At 49.3% G+C, this 15,508-nt stretch overlaps 2 protein-coding genes across 4 annotated transcripts in view; both read left to right on the top strand.

Annotated features, from left to right (window-relative positions):
• The window catches only part of LOC122425049 (C-C chemokine receptor type 1), a 34,679-nt gene extending 20,808 nt beyond the window's left edge, over positions 1-13,871 (top strand). The window contains exons 1-2 of one of the 3 annotated variants that reach the window (XM_043443354.1): positions 7,554-8,054; positions 11,418-13,871. In XM_043443354.1, coding sequence (XP_043299289.1) covers positions 11,483-12,550 — 1,068 coding nt within the window. In that variant the 5' untranslated portion in view covers positions 7,554-8,054; positions 11,418-11,482 and the 3' untranslated portion in view covers positions 12,551-13,871. Of the gene's footprint in view, positions 1-7,553; positions 8,055-8,304; positions 8,679-11,417 lie in introns of those variants that run through there. The other 2 variants (XM_043443355.1, XM_043443356.1) reach the window with 2 other exon arrangements.
• Positions 1-15,508, top strand: part of XCR1 (X-C motif chemokine receptor 1) — a 321,508-nt gene that overhangs the window by 224,881 nt on the left and 81,119 nt on the right. Inside the window, exons 4-5 of the mRNA XM_043443362.1 lie at positions 4,751-4,929; positions 5,864-6,037. The gene's annotated coding sequence lies outside the window, so the exon portion shown is untranslated. The remainder of the gene's footprint in view (positions 1-4,750; positions 4,930-5,863; positions 6,038-15,508) is intronic.

Here is a 15,508-nt window from a genome sequence, read left to right as displayed (position 1 = left end):
GGTCAGGAAGCAACAGTTAGAACCTGGACATGGAACAACAGACTGGTTCCAGATGGGCAAAGGAGTACATCAAGGCTGTATATTGTCACCCTGCTTATTTAACTTATATGCAGAGTACATCATGAGAAATGCTGGGCTAGATGAAGCAGAAGCTGAAATCAAGATTGCGAGGAGAAATATCAATAACCTCAGATATGCAGATAACACCACCCTTATGGCAGAAAGTGAAGAACTAAAAAGCCTCTTGATGAAAGTGAAAGAGGAGAGTGAAAAAGTTGGCTTAAAACTCAACATTCAGAAAACTAAGATCATGGCATCCGGTCCCATCACTTCATGGCAAATAGATGGGGAAGCAATGAGAACAGTAGCTGACTTTATTTTGGGGGTCTCCAAAATCCCTGCAGATGGTGACTGCAGCCATGAAATTAAATGACATTTACTTCTTGGAAGGAAAGTTATGACCAACCTAGACAGCATATTAAAAAGCAGAGACATTACTTTGCCAACAAAGGTCCGTCTAGTCAAGGCTGTGGTTCTTCTAGTAGTTGTGTGATAAGTTGGACTGTGAAGAAAGCTGAGCCCCAAAGAATTGATGCTTTTGAACTGTGGTATTGGAGAAGACTCTTGAGAGTCCCTTGGACTTCAGGGAGATCCAATCAGTCCATCCTAAAGGAGATCAGTCCTGGGTGTTCATTGGAAGGACTGATGTTGAAGCTGAAACTCCAGTACTTTGGCCACTCGATGCGAGGAGCTGACACATTTGAAAAGACCCTGATGCTGGGAAAGATTGAAGGCAGGAGGAGAAGGGGATAATAGAGGATAAGATAGTTGGATGGTATCACCGACTCAATGGAGATGAGTGTGAGTAGACTCTGGGAGTTGGTGATGGACTGGGAGGCCTGACGTGCTGTGGTCCATGGGGTTGCAAAGAGTTGTACATGACTGAGCGACTGAACTGAAATGAAAGAATTAATGATCAACAAAGAGTTAATGATCCTAAAAAAAAAAAAAGAGTTAATGATCTTCAATGTGAAGATGTAGAAGCAAAGAATGGCTGTTGGACTGGGGAACTGGTAACAGTTTAGACAGTCATTCTACAACATAGCAGATCACCAATCTCCCAGTTCCCTGGCAAGATCGTGAACCCTAGGCTGGCTAAAACCAGAACGTTGAAGATGCTTGAAACTTCACCTTGTTGCCAACCACTAATCATCCACAAGCTGCTTACTCCCTGCTCCTTGAACACTGTACAAATTCTCACTACCCCCTGCAGGAGCTTCCCACAGTCTTAAGGTCATTAGCATGTTGTGACCCGCTTTGCCTGGCAAAGCAATAAAATGTCTTTTCTACTTCACCCAAAACTTTATCTCTGTGTTTCCGTTCGGCACCAGTGAACAGAGGCCATTTTGGCAACACAACCCCTGGTCCTCTGCCTACTTCTCAGATAGACTCCAACTCATTGTCTGTAGTCTCAGATTAAGTGTAGCTGTCTCTGCAGAGCACTTTGGACCCCTCCTACCTTCCTCTGGTGCATCTCTTGAACCCAAGGAGATGTCTCCACCACTGGACTGTGACATTCTAGACAAGAGTGTCTCACACAGGGATGTGCGAAGAAATCCTTGGGGAAGCTAGTAAAAAGTACAGATTCTCCTCTGTAGGCCTGGGGTGACGCATGAGAGTCTGCATTTCTGATAAGCACTCAGGTTTTACCGTCACACTTTAAAGGGCAAGGGTCCAGCCATGATTCTCAGACTCCAGCACCAATAAGAAGCATGTGGAAGACTTGTTCAACCATAGCTTCTGGATCCAACACCCCCGCATCCTGAGATTCTGCAGGTCAGAGGGTGGCGTCTGATAATCTTCATTACCACCAAGCTCCCAGGCAGTGTCTTCTGTAGCCAGCCCACAGATCTGACCTTGAGTTAACACTAGATCCAGGCATTGCCTAACTCATATTTGAGATCCCATAACAGGCAAGGGGACTTCCCAGATGGCGCTAGTGGTAAAGAACCCACCTGCCAATGCAGGAGACATAAGAAATGTGGGTTCCATCCCTTGGTGCAAAGGTAACCCACTCCAGTATTCTTACCTGGAGAATCCCCATGGACAGAGGAGCCTGGTGGGCTACAGTCCATAGGGCCGCAAAGAGTCGGACACAACTGAAGCAACTTAGCATGCACAACAGGCAAGGGAAGAGGGCATTTGGTAGACGTGTGAGAAATGAGATGGAAGGGAATGAATACCAGCATGCAGCAACCATGAATTAGAGCTCTCAGAGCAGATAGAGGAGTCAGTGGGTGCATACGTGTACGTGTGACGGTCTGCAGCTTAGATCGGAGGACAAAGAAAGGATCATACTCACCGTCTTCATTCCTTCCTGAGTCCCCGCCTAGCTGTGAGCCAGCACCCAGTGCTTGTAGGTATTATTTCAGGGAACTGTCACCGTCTGGTTAGCAACCCTTGGCATCTGCCTTTGTGGGCTCGGTGGCCATGCTCTGGGCTCTATGGACAGGAACCTCCCCCAGAGGCCCCTGTATTCAAGTAGGTTGTGGAGGGGAGGAAAGAGGCTGGGAGGAGATACAGTGCTCCCCCTTTGTTCATAGCCTCTCACATCCTGCCCCCCAGTGTCTGCTTCCTGCTGAGCAGCTGCCTGAGGCAGAACTACAGAGAGGGGCTGATCCCTTCCCTGGGTCACTGTTGCCTAGCCCTACCCGGGGAGGCCAGGTGGAGGGGCTGTCTCCTCCACTGCAGAGAATCCAGCTCCCCAGTGGATGTTTTCTTACAAAACTGCTGCGAGCTTCCTTGTTTCTAAGAACCGACAGCAGGAAGAGACAGCACTTTTTTTCTGTTAGATGTCATCAGGCCTGGATGAGCTCAACCATCTCGTGGCCATGAGCAGCGCTGACCCGTGTGTGTTGGAAAGATGGAAGTGCCCTGGGTCCTGGATAAACTGCAGAGCTGTTGCTAATGTGCTCTCTGGGTATCCTGGCTCTAAATTTCTTGCAATTTAGCCATTCAGAGATGCTTACTGTGGGACTTCTGGCAGTCCAGTGTTTAAGACTCCGCCCTCCCCATGCAGGAGGCACAGGTTCCATCCCTGGTGAGGGAACTAAGATCCCACATGCTGCAGACCATGGCCAAAACAATGCTTACTGAGCACCTGCTGTGTGGGGCTACAGCAGTGAACAAAACAGGGAACATTCCAGCTCTCAGGAAGCTGTCATTACATTGAGAGAAACTGGACAATAACTACATATTAAATATATGTAACCCAGGAAGTAATAAGTAAATATGGGAAGGGGGTCATTGATTTCTAAGGTGGGAGAAGAGGAGATTCAATTTAATAAGATGGTTAGAGAATACCTCCTGAGAAAGTAATGCACGCACGTAGAAATGAAGGAGGTGAGGGAGCAGGCTTTCCAGGCATGTCGGGGACGGGCATCTTGGCAGAGGAAACAACACATGTAAAGGCCCTGAGGTGGAAAGGTACCTGGTGTGTTCAGGGGCATCCTGGGAGCCAGTGATGGAACAGAGTGAGTGAAGGAGAAACTAACAGATGAAGTCAGAGACGGGAGGAGGGCAGGTGGTGAACTGCCTTGCAGGCCAATGTAAGGACTTGGAAGAGGTGTGCCTGACCTGAAGTAACTCTTGAAGAATCATTCCAGCTGCTGTTTTGAAAAGAGACTGTGATCTTGGTTGGTTTGGACCAAACTGGGGCCAGTGGGTGAAGCAAGAAGGGATTGAAGTCTTTGTGTGTTGAAAATGGAGTCAGCAGATTCTGCAAAAAGATCACAGGTCAGGTTCCAAAGAGTAGATTCAAGTGTTACTCCAAGGTTTTGGTAGGTTCCATGGGAAGAATGGAGCTGCCATTTACCTCTAGGTGTAGATGACAGTACAATAAAATTTGGAGAGAAGATCAGGAATTCTATTTGAAAAGCTTTTGAGAAAACCAGGTGGAGACATTGAGCAGAGTGTTGGGTATGAGCCTAGATTTGAGGGAGCTGGGCAGGCTGGAGATGTACATTTGGGCCTCTTCAGAGTGGATATGACGTTTTCAGCCATGAGAGAGCATAGAGCCATCAAACGTGTGACTGTAGATTGGGAGGAGAGGGGTTCAAGGACCATGGCCTGGTGCATACCAAGGAAAGAAGCTGGAAGACTGAGCAAAAACCAGCAGTGGGAACTGACAAGGGGCTGCTGTGAAACGAGGGAAAAGCCAGGAGACTGGGATCCTGCACACGCAGAGGAAGAGTATCAAGAAGAGGGAGCAGCAATGGTGTCAAATGTGCTGACCTGTCAGGTCCAGCACAGCCTGAGGTCTGACCATCGGATTTAGCCACATGAAGGTTGCTGATGACCCTGACAAAATCACCGGGGGCTAGGGGACAGCAGGTTCTAGAAACTGGGGTGAAGTGGAACTGGATGCAAATAAAGACAGCTCTTTTGAGTATTGCAAAGAGCTGTGCAGGAATGAATCAGTAATTAGATGAACTTCCCTGGTGGTCCAGTGGCTGAGACTGTTTGCTCCCAATGCAGAAGGCCCTGGTTCGATCCCTGGCCAGTGAACTAGATTACATATGCCACAACTTACAGATCCCGCAGTGAAGATCCCATGTGCCACAACTGTGAATCAGCACAGCTGAATGAGTAAATTATTTTTAAAAAGAAATGAATCGTAATTAGAATTGAAAGTGGAATCAAGGGAGACTTTGCTTGCTAACTTGTTTGTTTCTTTACTTATTTGTTTCAGATCAAATAAGAGCATGTGTGTATACTGATGGGAATAATCTGGCAGACAGAAAAAAACTGGTGATACAGGAGAAGATGACTAGAATGATGTCCTCATGCTGATGAGAGAGGATCCCGGGCAACGTGGACGAGATGAACTTGGAGCATGGAGAATCCATCCTCGTGGCAGGAGGGAAGCAGGTAGAAGGGTCAGGGAAGGGTGGATGGGAAGAAGGGAGGTGGGATGTGTAAACAGTCTCTTCTGAGCCTTCTGTTCTCTCGCTGACGTGGGGAACAAGGTCATCAGCTAAGACTGAGGATCATGGAGGTGGTGCTGGAGGTTCAAGGAAAAGGCAGAAAGTGTGAGATAATGTCTAAGGGGGGAATGCCATTGGTGGGCATGAGGGACCCTTGGCATGTGGCCATCAGTAATTTAGGGGGTCCCAGTCAGTACTGCTGTGTGGTTCCCTCCAGCCGTGTTCAACTTCATGGTGGCGGTGGGGATTCCGATCTAATCAGGACTGGGTTTGTGCCAGGTGGACACAACCAGATCAGAAAAGAGTGACGGCTTTGAGGATGTGTGTACAGGCAGGACTGTAATGATGGCCCCTGGACTGTAAGGTGATGGAAGTAAGGGCATGAGGAGGCTGAGGGTCAGAAGAAATTGAAATGTCACTGGTTGCACTGGGGTCAAAGAACCACTGGAGCTGAGATGCTAGAGGTAGTGAGAAGGAAAGGTGGACAGGAGGTGAGGGGCTGGGATGCTGGGACCTGAGACAAAAAGGACACAGATGTTGTTGATGGTAAAATCCCAGGATTAGGGAGGGTCACAGGAATGAGTGGCTAAGGATGGGGGAAGACAGGACCATCAGAGGAGAGGAATTCAAGGAACCCCCGGGTGAGGGAGCTAGAGGAAGCCTGTGCTTTTGGTAGAAGATAAATATGGCTTCAGAGCCCTTCCATCTTGGTACTCACTGGCTTTTACACTGTGACTTTATTTCTTCCCCTGAAAAGGCAGATTCTGTTTCCTGACTGCCTTGTCTGTGGCTTGGCTCTGTGACTTGCTATGAGTGATAGAATGCAGCACGGGTGATCCTCTGTGACCTCAGAGACGTTTCCTTAATATGCTTTACAGGTTCTTCTCATGCCTGAGACTGTTGTGCATAAAGCCAGCCTGGCAGACTGGAAGATGAGAGCCACATGGAAAACTGAGGCAGTCCAGTCAGCAAGCAGCGCCCACCATCAGTCGTGGGAGTGAGGCTATGTGGGAACACCCGCCTAAGTCATAGAATCACAGAACAATCTCCTTGTGAGTTTAAGCCCCAAAGTTTTGAGATTGTTTATTAGGCTGTGAAAAAAGAGATGCATGTGAAAAGTGAAATCAAGGATTATTACAAGAGAGCATTAGAGAGTAGTACCCAACCTGAGATAAACATCCAAGGTTTCTTTTTAGAAAGTTATAGTTTCTGTTTATTTATTTATTGGCGGTGCTGGGTCTTCATTGCTGGTCAGACTTTCCCTTGTGGCAAGTGGGGGCTACTCTCTTGTTGCAGTGCCTGGGCTTCTCATTGCGATGACCTTGCTGGTTCCAGAGCACAGGCTCCAGGGCGTGTGGGCTCAGTAGCTGGGGTTCCCAGGGTCTGGAGCACAGGATCAGTAGTTGCAGCACCCAGGCTTAGTTACCGCGTGGCATGTGGGGTCCTCCTGGGCCATGGACTGAACCCATGTCCCCTGCATTGGCAGCCAGACTCCTATCCAGTGAGCCACCAGGGAAGCCCAGAAAATGATGACTTCTATTCTTTTTCATTTTTGAGCTGTTTTGAGTGGTGCCTTGCTGTTCATTGTCCAGATGTCCAACCTATACAATAAAGTGTCACTAAGGGAAACTCGACCACCACCACCACCCCCCTCCAAAATCTTAAAACTCTCAGCTCCAGCACCTGCCTGTCACGAGTGACTTCCTGCCTTAGAGAGTAGGGAGGCTTCATGGAGGGAGCGTCTCTTGGGTGATCCGGGCAGGATGAGAGAGATCTGCATGGACGTGTCCAACAGCCTCTTTGACTTTGGAACCTGACCCAGCGCAAGGGGGCAGCTGAGCAGAGCAGAGGGACTGCTGGACCTTTCCCTGTGGTTTGTCAGGTTAGGGGGTGTAGAATTCTGGGTGGAGGGCCAAGGGAGTCTATGGCCTGAGAAAGGGGGGGGAGGGGAAGAGAGCCTGGGGAAGGAAATTAAAGAGGAATGGAGTGGGAGGGTGGGGGAAGAGATGGGGTGATGGGGAGGGCTACTGCCTAGGAGCCACTTGTGTGCCGCAAAGGCCCTTCTGTCCATCTGTGAGACACTCACCCGTTGGGCTTTGGTGTCTGAATGTGACCTGGGACCAGAAGCAACCTCCTTGGCTCTGGAGAGAGAGAGTGCGTCCCGGGATTAGACAACAGAGAGCGCTCAAAGGTCAAGACGCTGCATCCCCTCTTGGAAGTTAACCTGCGGGTGCAGCATTTGAATCTGAAAGGCGCGCCTCACTGACAGACAGCCTGCCTGCAGCCAAGGTCACACAGAGCATAAGCTTTCTAGGATGTTGGCATCGCGACAGGAAGGAGATGCAGAGACAGGACTGGGTCAGAATCAGTTGTCATGGATTAGACGCAAAAAGGAAATCTGTGAGGTCAAAGAGGAGGGGCCCGACAGCCGACAGCCATCCAGCAAACCTGGACTCTCTCCAGGCGGGAGGCTCCTCGTCATAGAGCCGCTCCCTGGGGCTTGTGGGGCAGGCTGGGGAGCAGAGAGGGGCGCTGAGCAGTTGCTGGCACAGGCACTTAGGGGGTGCCAAAGAGAAGTGACCTCCTGCCCTTCTAGAGCTGGTAGGGCCAGACTGTTTTAAGGACCCAGAACCCAGATTTCCTGTTTAAATCCTTTCATTTGCAATCTTTAAAAAAAAGGAGAAGAGGAAGACTACTTACTGAGGGCAAGAACTAGATAGCTTCAGAAGCTCCAGAAACATTCATTGCCAGCCACCTCACTCTGCTCAACTCCACCCAGCCCCACCACCCAATCCCCTTAAAGCAGAGCTGCCCGAGGAGAAGTACAGCTGAGTGAGCAGGAAAAACCTTAGAGTGAACTTAGCATTCAGGAACTGGACACCCAGCAGTACAAGAAAGAGGATCTTTGTCCCCTTCTTGTTCTGAAAACCTGAGACCCAGAGTTCTATCTCCATCATCACACAGGAAACTGAGAACTTCCGACTCACTCAGGACCTTGCCCTTGAATTCATAAAGCATCTAAAAGCTTCAGAAACAAACACTTCGTGGACACAGTCCCCTGAAGCCAGAGTAAGTGGAACTTGTCTCTTCGGTCTTGTCAGTTACTTTTGAAGGCACTGTTGTTTGCACATGGCCAGATTGGACTGTAATTCTCCTGTTGCAGGACATGATTTGTTTATCAGTCTGTCTCCTCAGAGATGGGGAGTTCTTTGAGGGCCAGTCAAATGCCTAAGTAACCCAGCAGTGCATCTGAAAGACAGTGCTTTGTATAGCAGTACTGAGGATGGATGGATTTATATGAGTGCTCAGATGTAAAATAGGGTGTTCTTTTTGTTTTGAGCTGATTCTTGTTCTTTCTAAAAACAGCTGATTCTTGTTCTTTCTAAAATGACAGGATACTTTCTTGTGTGATTGCTTGTTGATGACTGATTAAAAAGTCAGCCCACTATTAACATACTTTCTGAAGAAAGCTATTCAAGACACTGACAGTTGCCAAATTTCCCCATGTACTCAAAGACCAAACATGATATAAGAGGAAATTGCAGCAAAAGGATAATACTAATTAGTAAAAGCTTTGCAGATGCAAAGATGATTTGATACTGAGACAGTTTCTTAAGAAGGCTAGACTCCAGAAGCCCCAAAATCAGGACTGTGTGCTGTCTTGGAAGGAGGTAGGATCTCACCCACCAGAAGGTAGGCAGCTGGCCAGGTGACCTCCTTGTGGGGGGTGGGGGAGGGCAAGGGGCATCCATTCTGTTCTAAAGAAGAGGAAGGTCACAATTTTGTTCTGAAGATAAGTGACATGGGGGCTACTTGGACGTATCTACTTCAGCCTTTCCTCCAGTAGATCTGGAAGGTCCCAGGCTTTCAGGATTAGAAATCCCCAGAAGTTTGCACAGCTGACCACCAGGCTCTCTGCCCCTCACTGACCCTTAAGTCCCCACTTGGCTCCAGGACAACTCTAGGCTATTCAGTCTGAAGGGCATGGATGCACTGGTAAGTGTTTATCAGCTAATTCTCCCGAGGAAAGTGCCCTGATTCCTAGTGTTGGCCAATTCCCATGTGTCAGTATTCCCATTCTGGTTGACTTTGAGTCACCAGCATGCTGGATGCAGAACAGCTGCACACAGCTGGCTCTGATGAGCCAGAAGAAGCCAGCTCCTGCACCCTACCAGGCCTGGGTGTCTTCCACCACCACAGACGGCCCTTTGTCTGTCCAGAGGCTTCACCAACTCCCAGGATAAAGGATGCTGGCACTGGACCACTGGGGCAACGGCCTGAGGCAGACGTTAGTAGCAGGCTGCAGATGGACTGGCACTTGGCATGGCATGCTCCTTGGGTGTTGCCTCCAGGGCCTCACTCCAGTCCATCTCCCTTTAGGGACAGTGTGTCCAGGAGCTGTTTCTGTGCCCGACAAGTGGGGAAATAGTGATCTGGCTTGAAAGTGGGAGTGGGTGTGAAGGTGACTTTGTTCAGATGGCCCCTGACAGCGCTGATGTGGTTTGCCTCCACCTTTCCCAGAATTCCCCAGAAACTGGGCTCACGGGCTCAGCCTTGCACCCCTTGCTGTCTGTGCTGCCCGCTGCTCACGCAGTAAGCCTGAGAACACACCCAGAAGTGCTGACTGCCCCACGGAGCTGTCTGCACTGGCAGCGGCCGCAGAAATCAGAGATTGCCAACGCAGCTTGTTTGGTGACTTGCCACCTTAGGTTTCTCCAGAAAGAGGCTTGACTGGCTGTATGTAAGCTCAGAGATGGAGGAGAGAGCCGTAGGGGTGAATTTGATGGGAAATGACCTCCCCGCAGCCTGGGGGCCCAACACCCACCCCCCCCCCCCATCCTGTGCCTTAACCTGAAAGCCACCACAGAAATGTGAATTTTGTGAGCAGGAAACATTCTTTAAGTTCTATGGAAGGCGGAGCACTGGACTCTCAAGATGTTAGGTGGAAATTATGCTGTAAGTACCACTCACTTTACTGATTGAAGTTTAGGTTAAATCAGTTACTCTGATGGCAGCATTCTGGAAGTTTCACAGTGCAGTGCAGATGGAAGGGACCGTGCCTCCATCACTCTCAAGCAGCATTCGTTTTCCAGGTTAGCTGCAGGGAGACTTACAGGGAGTGGCCTACATCCTGGTGGCACCAGGCCTCAGAGCAGGGCACCTGCAAGGAAGGAGGTCCCCTAATATTTACTGAGAACCTGATAATTTCCAGGGCAAGGCTCAGACATTGCCTTACATTAACCCTGCAAGGTAAGGGTCCTTTCCCACATTACAGATGAGGAACTGAAGCTCAGGGAGGTAGTTTAACTTATATGAGGTCACAGAGCCGGTAGGTTACACAAAAACCTGTGCTCCCTTTGGGGAGGAGTTTCCAATAAGTGATTGGAAAAGATGGAAGGGAGTGCTAAAAAGCAGGGGCTGGGGATTTTCTACAAAGTCAGGCTTTTTGTTTGTTTTTGTTTTGAGGCAACCCTGATTGAAAAATATCTAAAGTTTTTTTTTTAAGGAGAATTCCGCCCTGTGTCTGGTCGCTGCGTGACACTTCCTGCCTTGAGACTGTTCTGAGCCTTTCTTTCCCCAGGGCCCCCTCTCCTTACCAAATCACCTCACTTCTCCCAGCCTGTTCCTGACTCCTCCTCACGGCTGTCTCAGGAGGCCTTCAGAGTACCCGGGTCAGCCCGGGGGATGGGTTGGCCTCCTAGGCTCTCCCTACGGCAGCACTGTTGGTGATTTTCTCATCGCAGTACATCCTTGGCCCTGGCTACCTAATGACAGTGATGTCCCCAGTGTCTATGACGCCCGAACAAACATTCACATTGACCTGCCCCCACGGCACTCTATCACCCCTGGCTGAGAATCTGCCAGAAAGATCTGTCAGCAAGTTTCTGACTCTCAGCCAGAACTGTTTTCCTTCCCGGCCTCCTCTGGGGACCCCACAGTGCAGAGTCACTGCTCTGAGACCTGGGAGGAGGGGCAGGGGGTTTCAGGAATGGGCCTGAACACCTGGGTCTGAGCTCCGGCTCTTGCTCTCAGCAGCTTTGTGTCCTGACTGCCCCCGACGTGTGCGCCTTCAGCTCTAAAACAGGGAATGACCGTGGTACCCATTCAAGGGCTGCTTAACACTGAGTCCAGTGCCGAGTCCACGGAAAGCTCTCAGGAAGCCTTGGTCGGGAACATGTGTGAGGCCTCCCCTTGTCCCCCCTGCCTGCGCTCTCCCTCCTCTGGACGTCCCCTTCAGAGCACTCACTGCCAGAGCACTTGAGTTAGCGACGTGTGCACGCCGTGTTTGTTCGTGTGGTAGACTCCGGGTTGCATCAAGTCCAGAGGACCTGGGTCTCCCTTGCCCCACAGGGCGTGTACACAGTCGGCACTCGGTAAACAGTTGTCCAGGGGTGAAGGATGTGTACTCACTGCCTTGTTTTTGTTGTCCAGAGCCCACTGCCTTTAACAGCAGATACACACAGAAACCTTTCCCTTGACCCGTGGCAGAAGCCAGCATGGAAACTTCAACCACCGCAAAGGACTATGAGATGACCACCGAATACGACTATGGGGACACGACCCCGTGCCAGAAGGTGCAGGAGCGGGCCTTTGGGGCCCAGCTGCTGCCCCCCTTGTACTCGGTGGTGTTTGTCATTGGCCTGATCGGCAACATCCTAGTGGTCCTGGTCCTCATGCAGTACAAGAGGCTCAGAAGCATGACCAGCATCTACCTCCTCAACCTGGCCATTTCTGACCTCATCTTCCTCTTCACGCTGCCCTTCTGGATCGACTACAAGGTGAAGGATGACTGGGTTTTCGGTGAGGCCATGTGCAAGTTGCTCTCTGGGTTCTATTTCATAGGCTTATACAGCGAGATCTTCTTCATCATCCTGCTGACCATCGACAGGTACCTGGCCATCGTCCATGCCGTGTTTGCTCTGCAGGCTCGGACTGTCACCTTTGGTATCATCACCAGCATTATCATCTGGGTCTTGGCCATCTTGGCTTCTGTCCCCGGCTTGTACTTTTCCAAGACCCAGTGGGAGTTCAGCCACTACACCTGCAGTCTTCATTTTCCTCCTGAAAGCTTCACAGAGTGGAAGCAGTTCCAGGCTCTGAAACTGAACATCGTGGGCCTGGTATTGCCTCTGCTGGTCATGATCATCTGCTACACAGGGATTATTAAGATTCTGCTCACAAGACCCAATGAGAAGAAGGCCAAGGCCGTGCGTCTGATTTTTGTCATCATGATCATCTTCTTTCTCTTTTGGACGCCCTACAATCTGAGTGTCTTTATTTCCGCTTTCCAAGATTCCCTGTTCACCCGTAAGTGTGAGCAGAGCAGACAGCTGGACCTGGCCATTCAGGTGACGGAGGTGATCGCCTACACCCACTGCTGCGTCAACCCTGTAATCTATGTCTTTGTCGGCGAGAGGTTCCGCAAGTACCTGCGGCAGTTGTTCCATCGGCTGGTGGCTGTGCACCTAGCCAAGTGGCTCCCCTTCCTCTCCACAGACAGGCTGGAGAGGGTCAGCTCCATGTCCCCCTCCACAGGCGAGCATGAGCTCTCTGCTGGGTTCTGACTCAGGCCCCTGGGGGCCGACGCAGGACCCAGCAAGACTGACCTGCCGGGCATGCTGGCTGGGGAGCAGGCAGCTTGGTCTCCCAGCAACTCTCTCACCTGATGTGGAATTCTGACCACATGGGGTTGAGGGAATTCCAAGGTGCTCAGGACAAAATCACTGCTGGCATTTGAATTTTCTCCATGAACTTCTCTTTTGTGGAAAGGAGATGAATGAATGAAATGGGACATCACGGAAGACTGGGACAAAGGATGACAGAGAAGGGCTTAGTCCCAAACAGGAGTTCAGATTTGTGAACATTAACATTTGTAAACCAGCCACTGAGCATCCACCGCCTTCAACACCAGTGAACTTGGAAACTGATTTCCATAGCTGCCTCTGCTCTGAACTGAGAGCCAAGCATGAGCCTGCGGCCTCCTCCACCCACTCCCCCCAACCCCCATGGCAGGATTAGGTTCTTGGAAACCATGAGGAACCTCGAGCTCCTGATGGAAGAACTTGACACCTAGTGGGAAATGGGATTGGGGAACTGCTGTTGGCAGTGGGGCTGAGAAAGCCCTTGGGTAGAATTTTTATAACTACTGAACTGGAAGAATTCAGGCAGCGGGCTAGACACAGACAAAATATATAAGATGCTGTACTTCTGTCTTTCTGAATATTTTTCAAAATCTCCCTTCCCTGTCAGTTGAGGGATGTAGCAGTAATTTCTGACAGCTTTACTGCAGAAATTATTACCAGGCAACAGGAGACAGGGTTGATTTTCTTCCTCTGGACCTCCATCCAGACCTTATAGTTGTATGGATCAGAGTTCTGGCTGCCACCTTGGATCGATCAACAGGACAGTGACCTGGTGTGCAAGTGGACAGGGTTTGAAGCTGGCAGGGAGGGCAATGTCTACCAGGAAGGGTGGGGACTCTGTCAGTGTAGGAAGTCGAGGAACCCTTAACTCAAAGAAATTCATTTACCCTAAAGGTCCTTAACACCTCAGCTCTCGCCTGAAGTGAGACATGTCTTTATTCCCTTTTCCCTCAGTTGTACATTTCTCTAAAAAATAATTTTTCCAATAATATAAATTATTTACTAGAAAAGCTTAAAAACACAAACAGAGAAAAAAAAACAAATGTCAAAATCATTCATAATCCCCTAGCCAGAAACAGCACTGTACATTATTTGATACATCTTTTAGTTTTATCTTTGCTGTGCATATTTATGTTTATAAGCAAGATGAACTTTGATTGTGGTTACTCTTCTACTGTTGTTGTTTTTAAGCAGCAGCATGTTGGGATCACTTTCCCAGGCAATAAATCATTTCTAAGCTTTGGCTTTGGGACCTGCGCTGAATTCTGCCACTGGAATGAACCCTAATTCATTTGCCAGTGTCCTCACGATTGTTGGTGCAAATCAATTCAGTCCGGCAACAGTGACCAAGGACCTGCTTCGTTTAAACCCAGAGCTCTGAGCCCCAGGAGACGCGGGTGCAGAAGGGCCGTCTGCCCCCCTGAGCTGTCAGCACAGCAAGGGACGGGTGCATGGACATCAGCCCAGGCCCGGCGGGCAGGGGACCTGCCTCCGAGCCCATGGTGCCAGGACGGCAAAGGTGGGGGAGGACCCCCTCAGTCAGAAAGCACCCTAAGTGAACAGGGGTCCTACCTAACACACAGTGACACCGCTGAGCGGCCTCTTTCTGGTGGACACTAGAGGTCGGGGGTTTTACCAAATCGCTCTCTCACTCAGGGACCTACTGTGTTTTCCTGCCGTCTTTGTGCAAAGAAGGTGGTGTCATGAAGGTGTAGCGAACTTGTGTGTGAGGAGGAAGGGGTCAGTCTGCACTGGGCTTATGCTTCCACACAGGAAACGGGGGCGAATACAGGCCTCAGGGGTAAGGTTGGGGTCAGCTCTCCACATGTAACCCTGCCAGCCTTTTCCGCAGTATGAAGAGGAGGTTCAATGGAATTAAGAAACATTTGTCTACTACTTTGGTAAAATAACACTGAATCAAAGTATAATATTTGATCCACTACAGTATCATAATGAGAACTATTTCACAACATCCTCCAATTCAAGTTTTGAAATAATACTTATTTTTAAACTTATTACAACGGCAATCTATGTTCTTTGTAGAAAACTGGAAACAGGCAAAAAGCCCAAAGAAGAAAATGGAAGCACCTGTTATTCCACTACTCAAATGCAGCCTCTTAGCATATTAGTAATTTAGTGCATCACCTTCCAGTATTGTTTTCTAAATGCATGTGTGCATATGTGCGTGCACACACACGCACACACACACACATAACCAATCACACTTAACATTTGTTTTGTGTAAACTCAGTAAAGTTTAACACACAGCAAGCTCAGTAACTGCTGGTTGAATGGATGACTGTTTCCTTATAAAATAAGGATTAGAGTAGTATATACACTATGAGGCTATTCTGAGGATTAAATGAAATAGAGGAAGGACAGTGGGGGTGATCTTTCTCCAGCTCCATCAGATGAGAGATCTGACTGCTCCTGCCAGACCCCTCCTTGGTCACTCAGGACACCTCCAGCCCTTCCCAACTGCCTGTCTCCCCTTCCCTCCCCTCCCTGCTCCTGTGTGATCAGAGCACTGCCTCATTATATTGTTGTTCTTAACTGTTTTCTGCATTTCATCCTAGACACAGATACTGTTTTTTCTCCAGAACTCTTTGAGAGCAAGTTGCAAGTAGGATCCTCATCACCTGTTAGTATAATACTTCGAGATGATTTTATTTAGACAAGGATGCACTCCCGCGCAGTAAAATCTAGAAACTAACATAGGTGCAGTATCACCATGTAATTCACAGGCCTGTTTCTGATTTTGTCCACTTCGCAAGCACTGTCCTTTAGCGTCCCAGGATCTGGAACCACTTGTTCCGTGTAGTCACCTGGTCTTTCTAGTTTCCTTCATTCAAGAATATGGGCCTTTTGTGACTTCATCAC

This window comes from Cervus canadensis, chromosome 22 (assembly GCF_019320065.1).
Source record: "Cervus canadensis isolate Bull #8, Minnesota chromosome 22, ASM1932006v1, whole genome shotgun sequence".
Lineage (NCBI taxonomy): Eukaryota > Metazoa > Chordata > Mammalia > Artiodactyla > Cervidae > Cervus > Cervus canadensis.
Note: the sequence above shows the minus strand (reverse complement) of the source record. Positions and strands in the feature narration are given on the sequence as shown.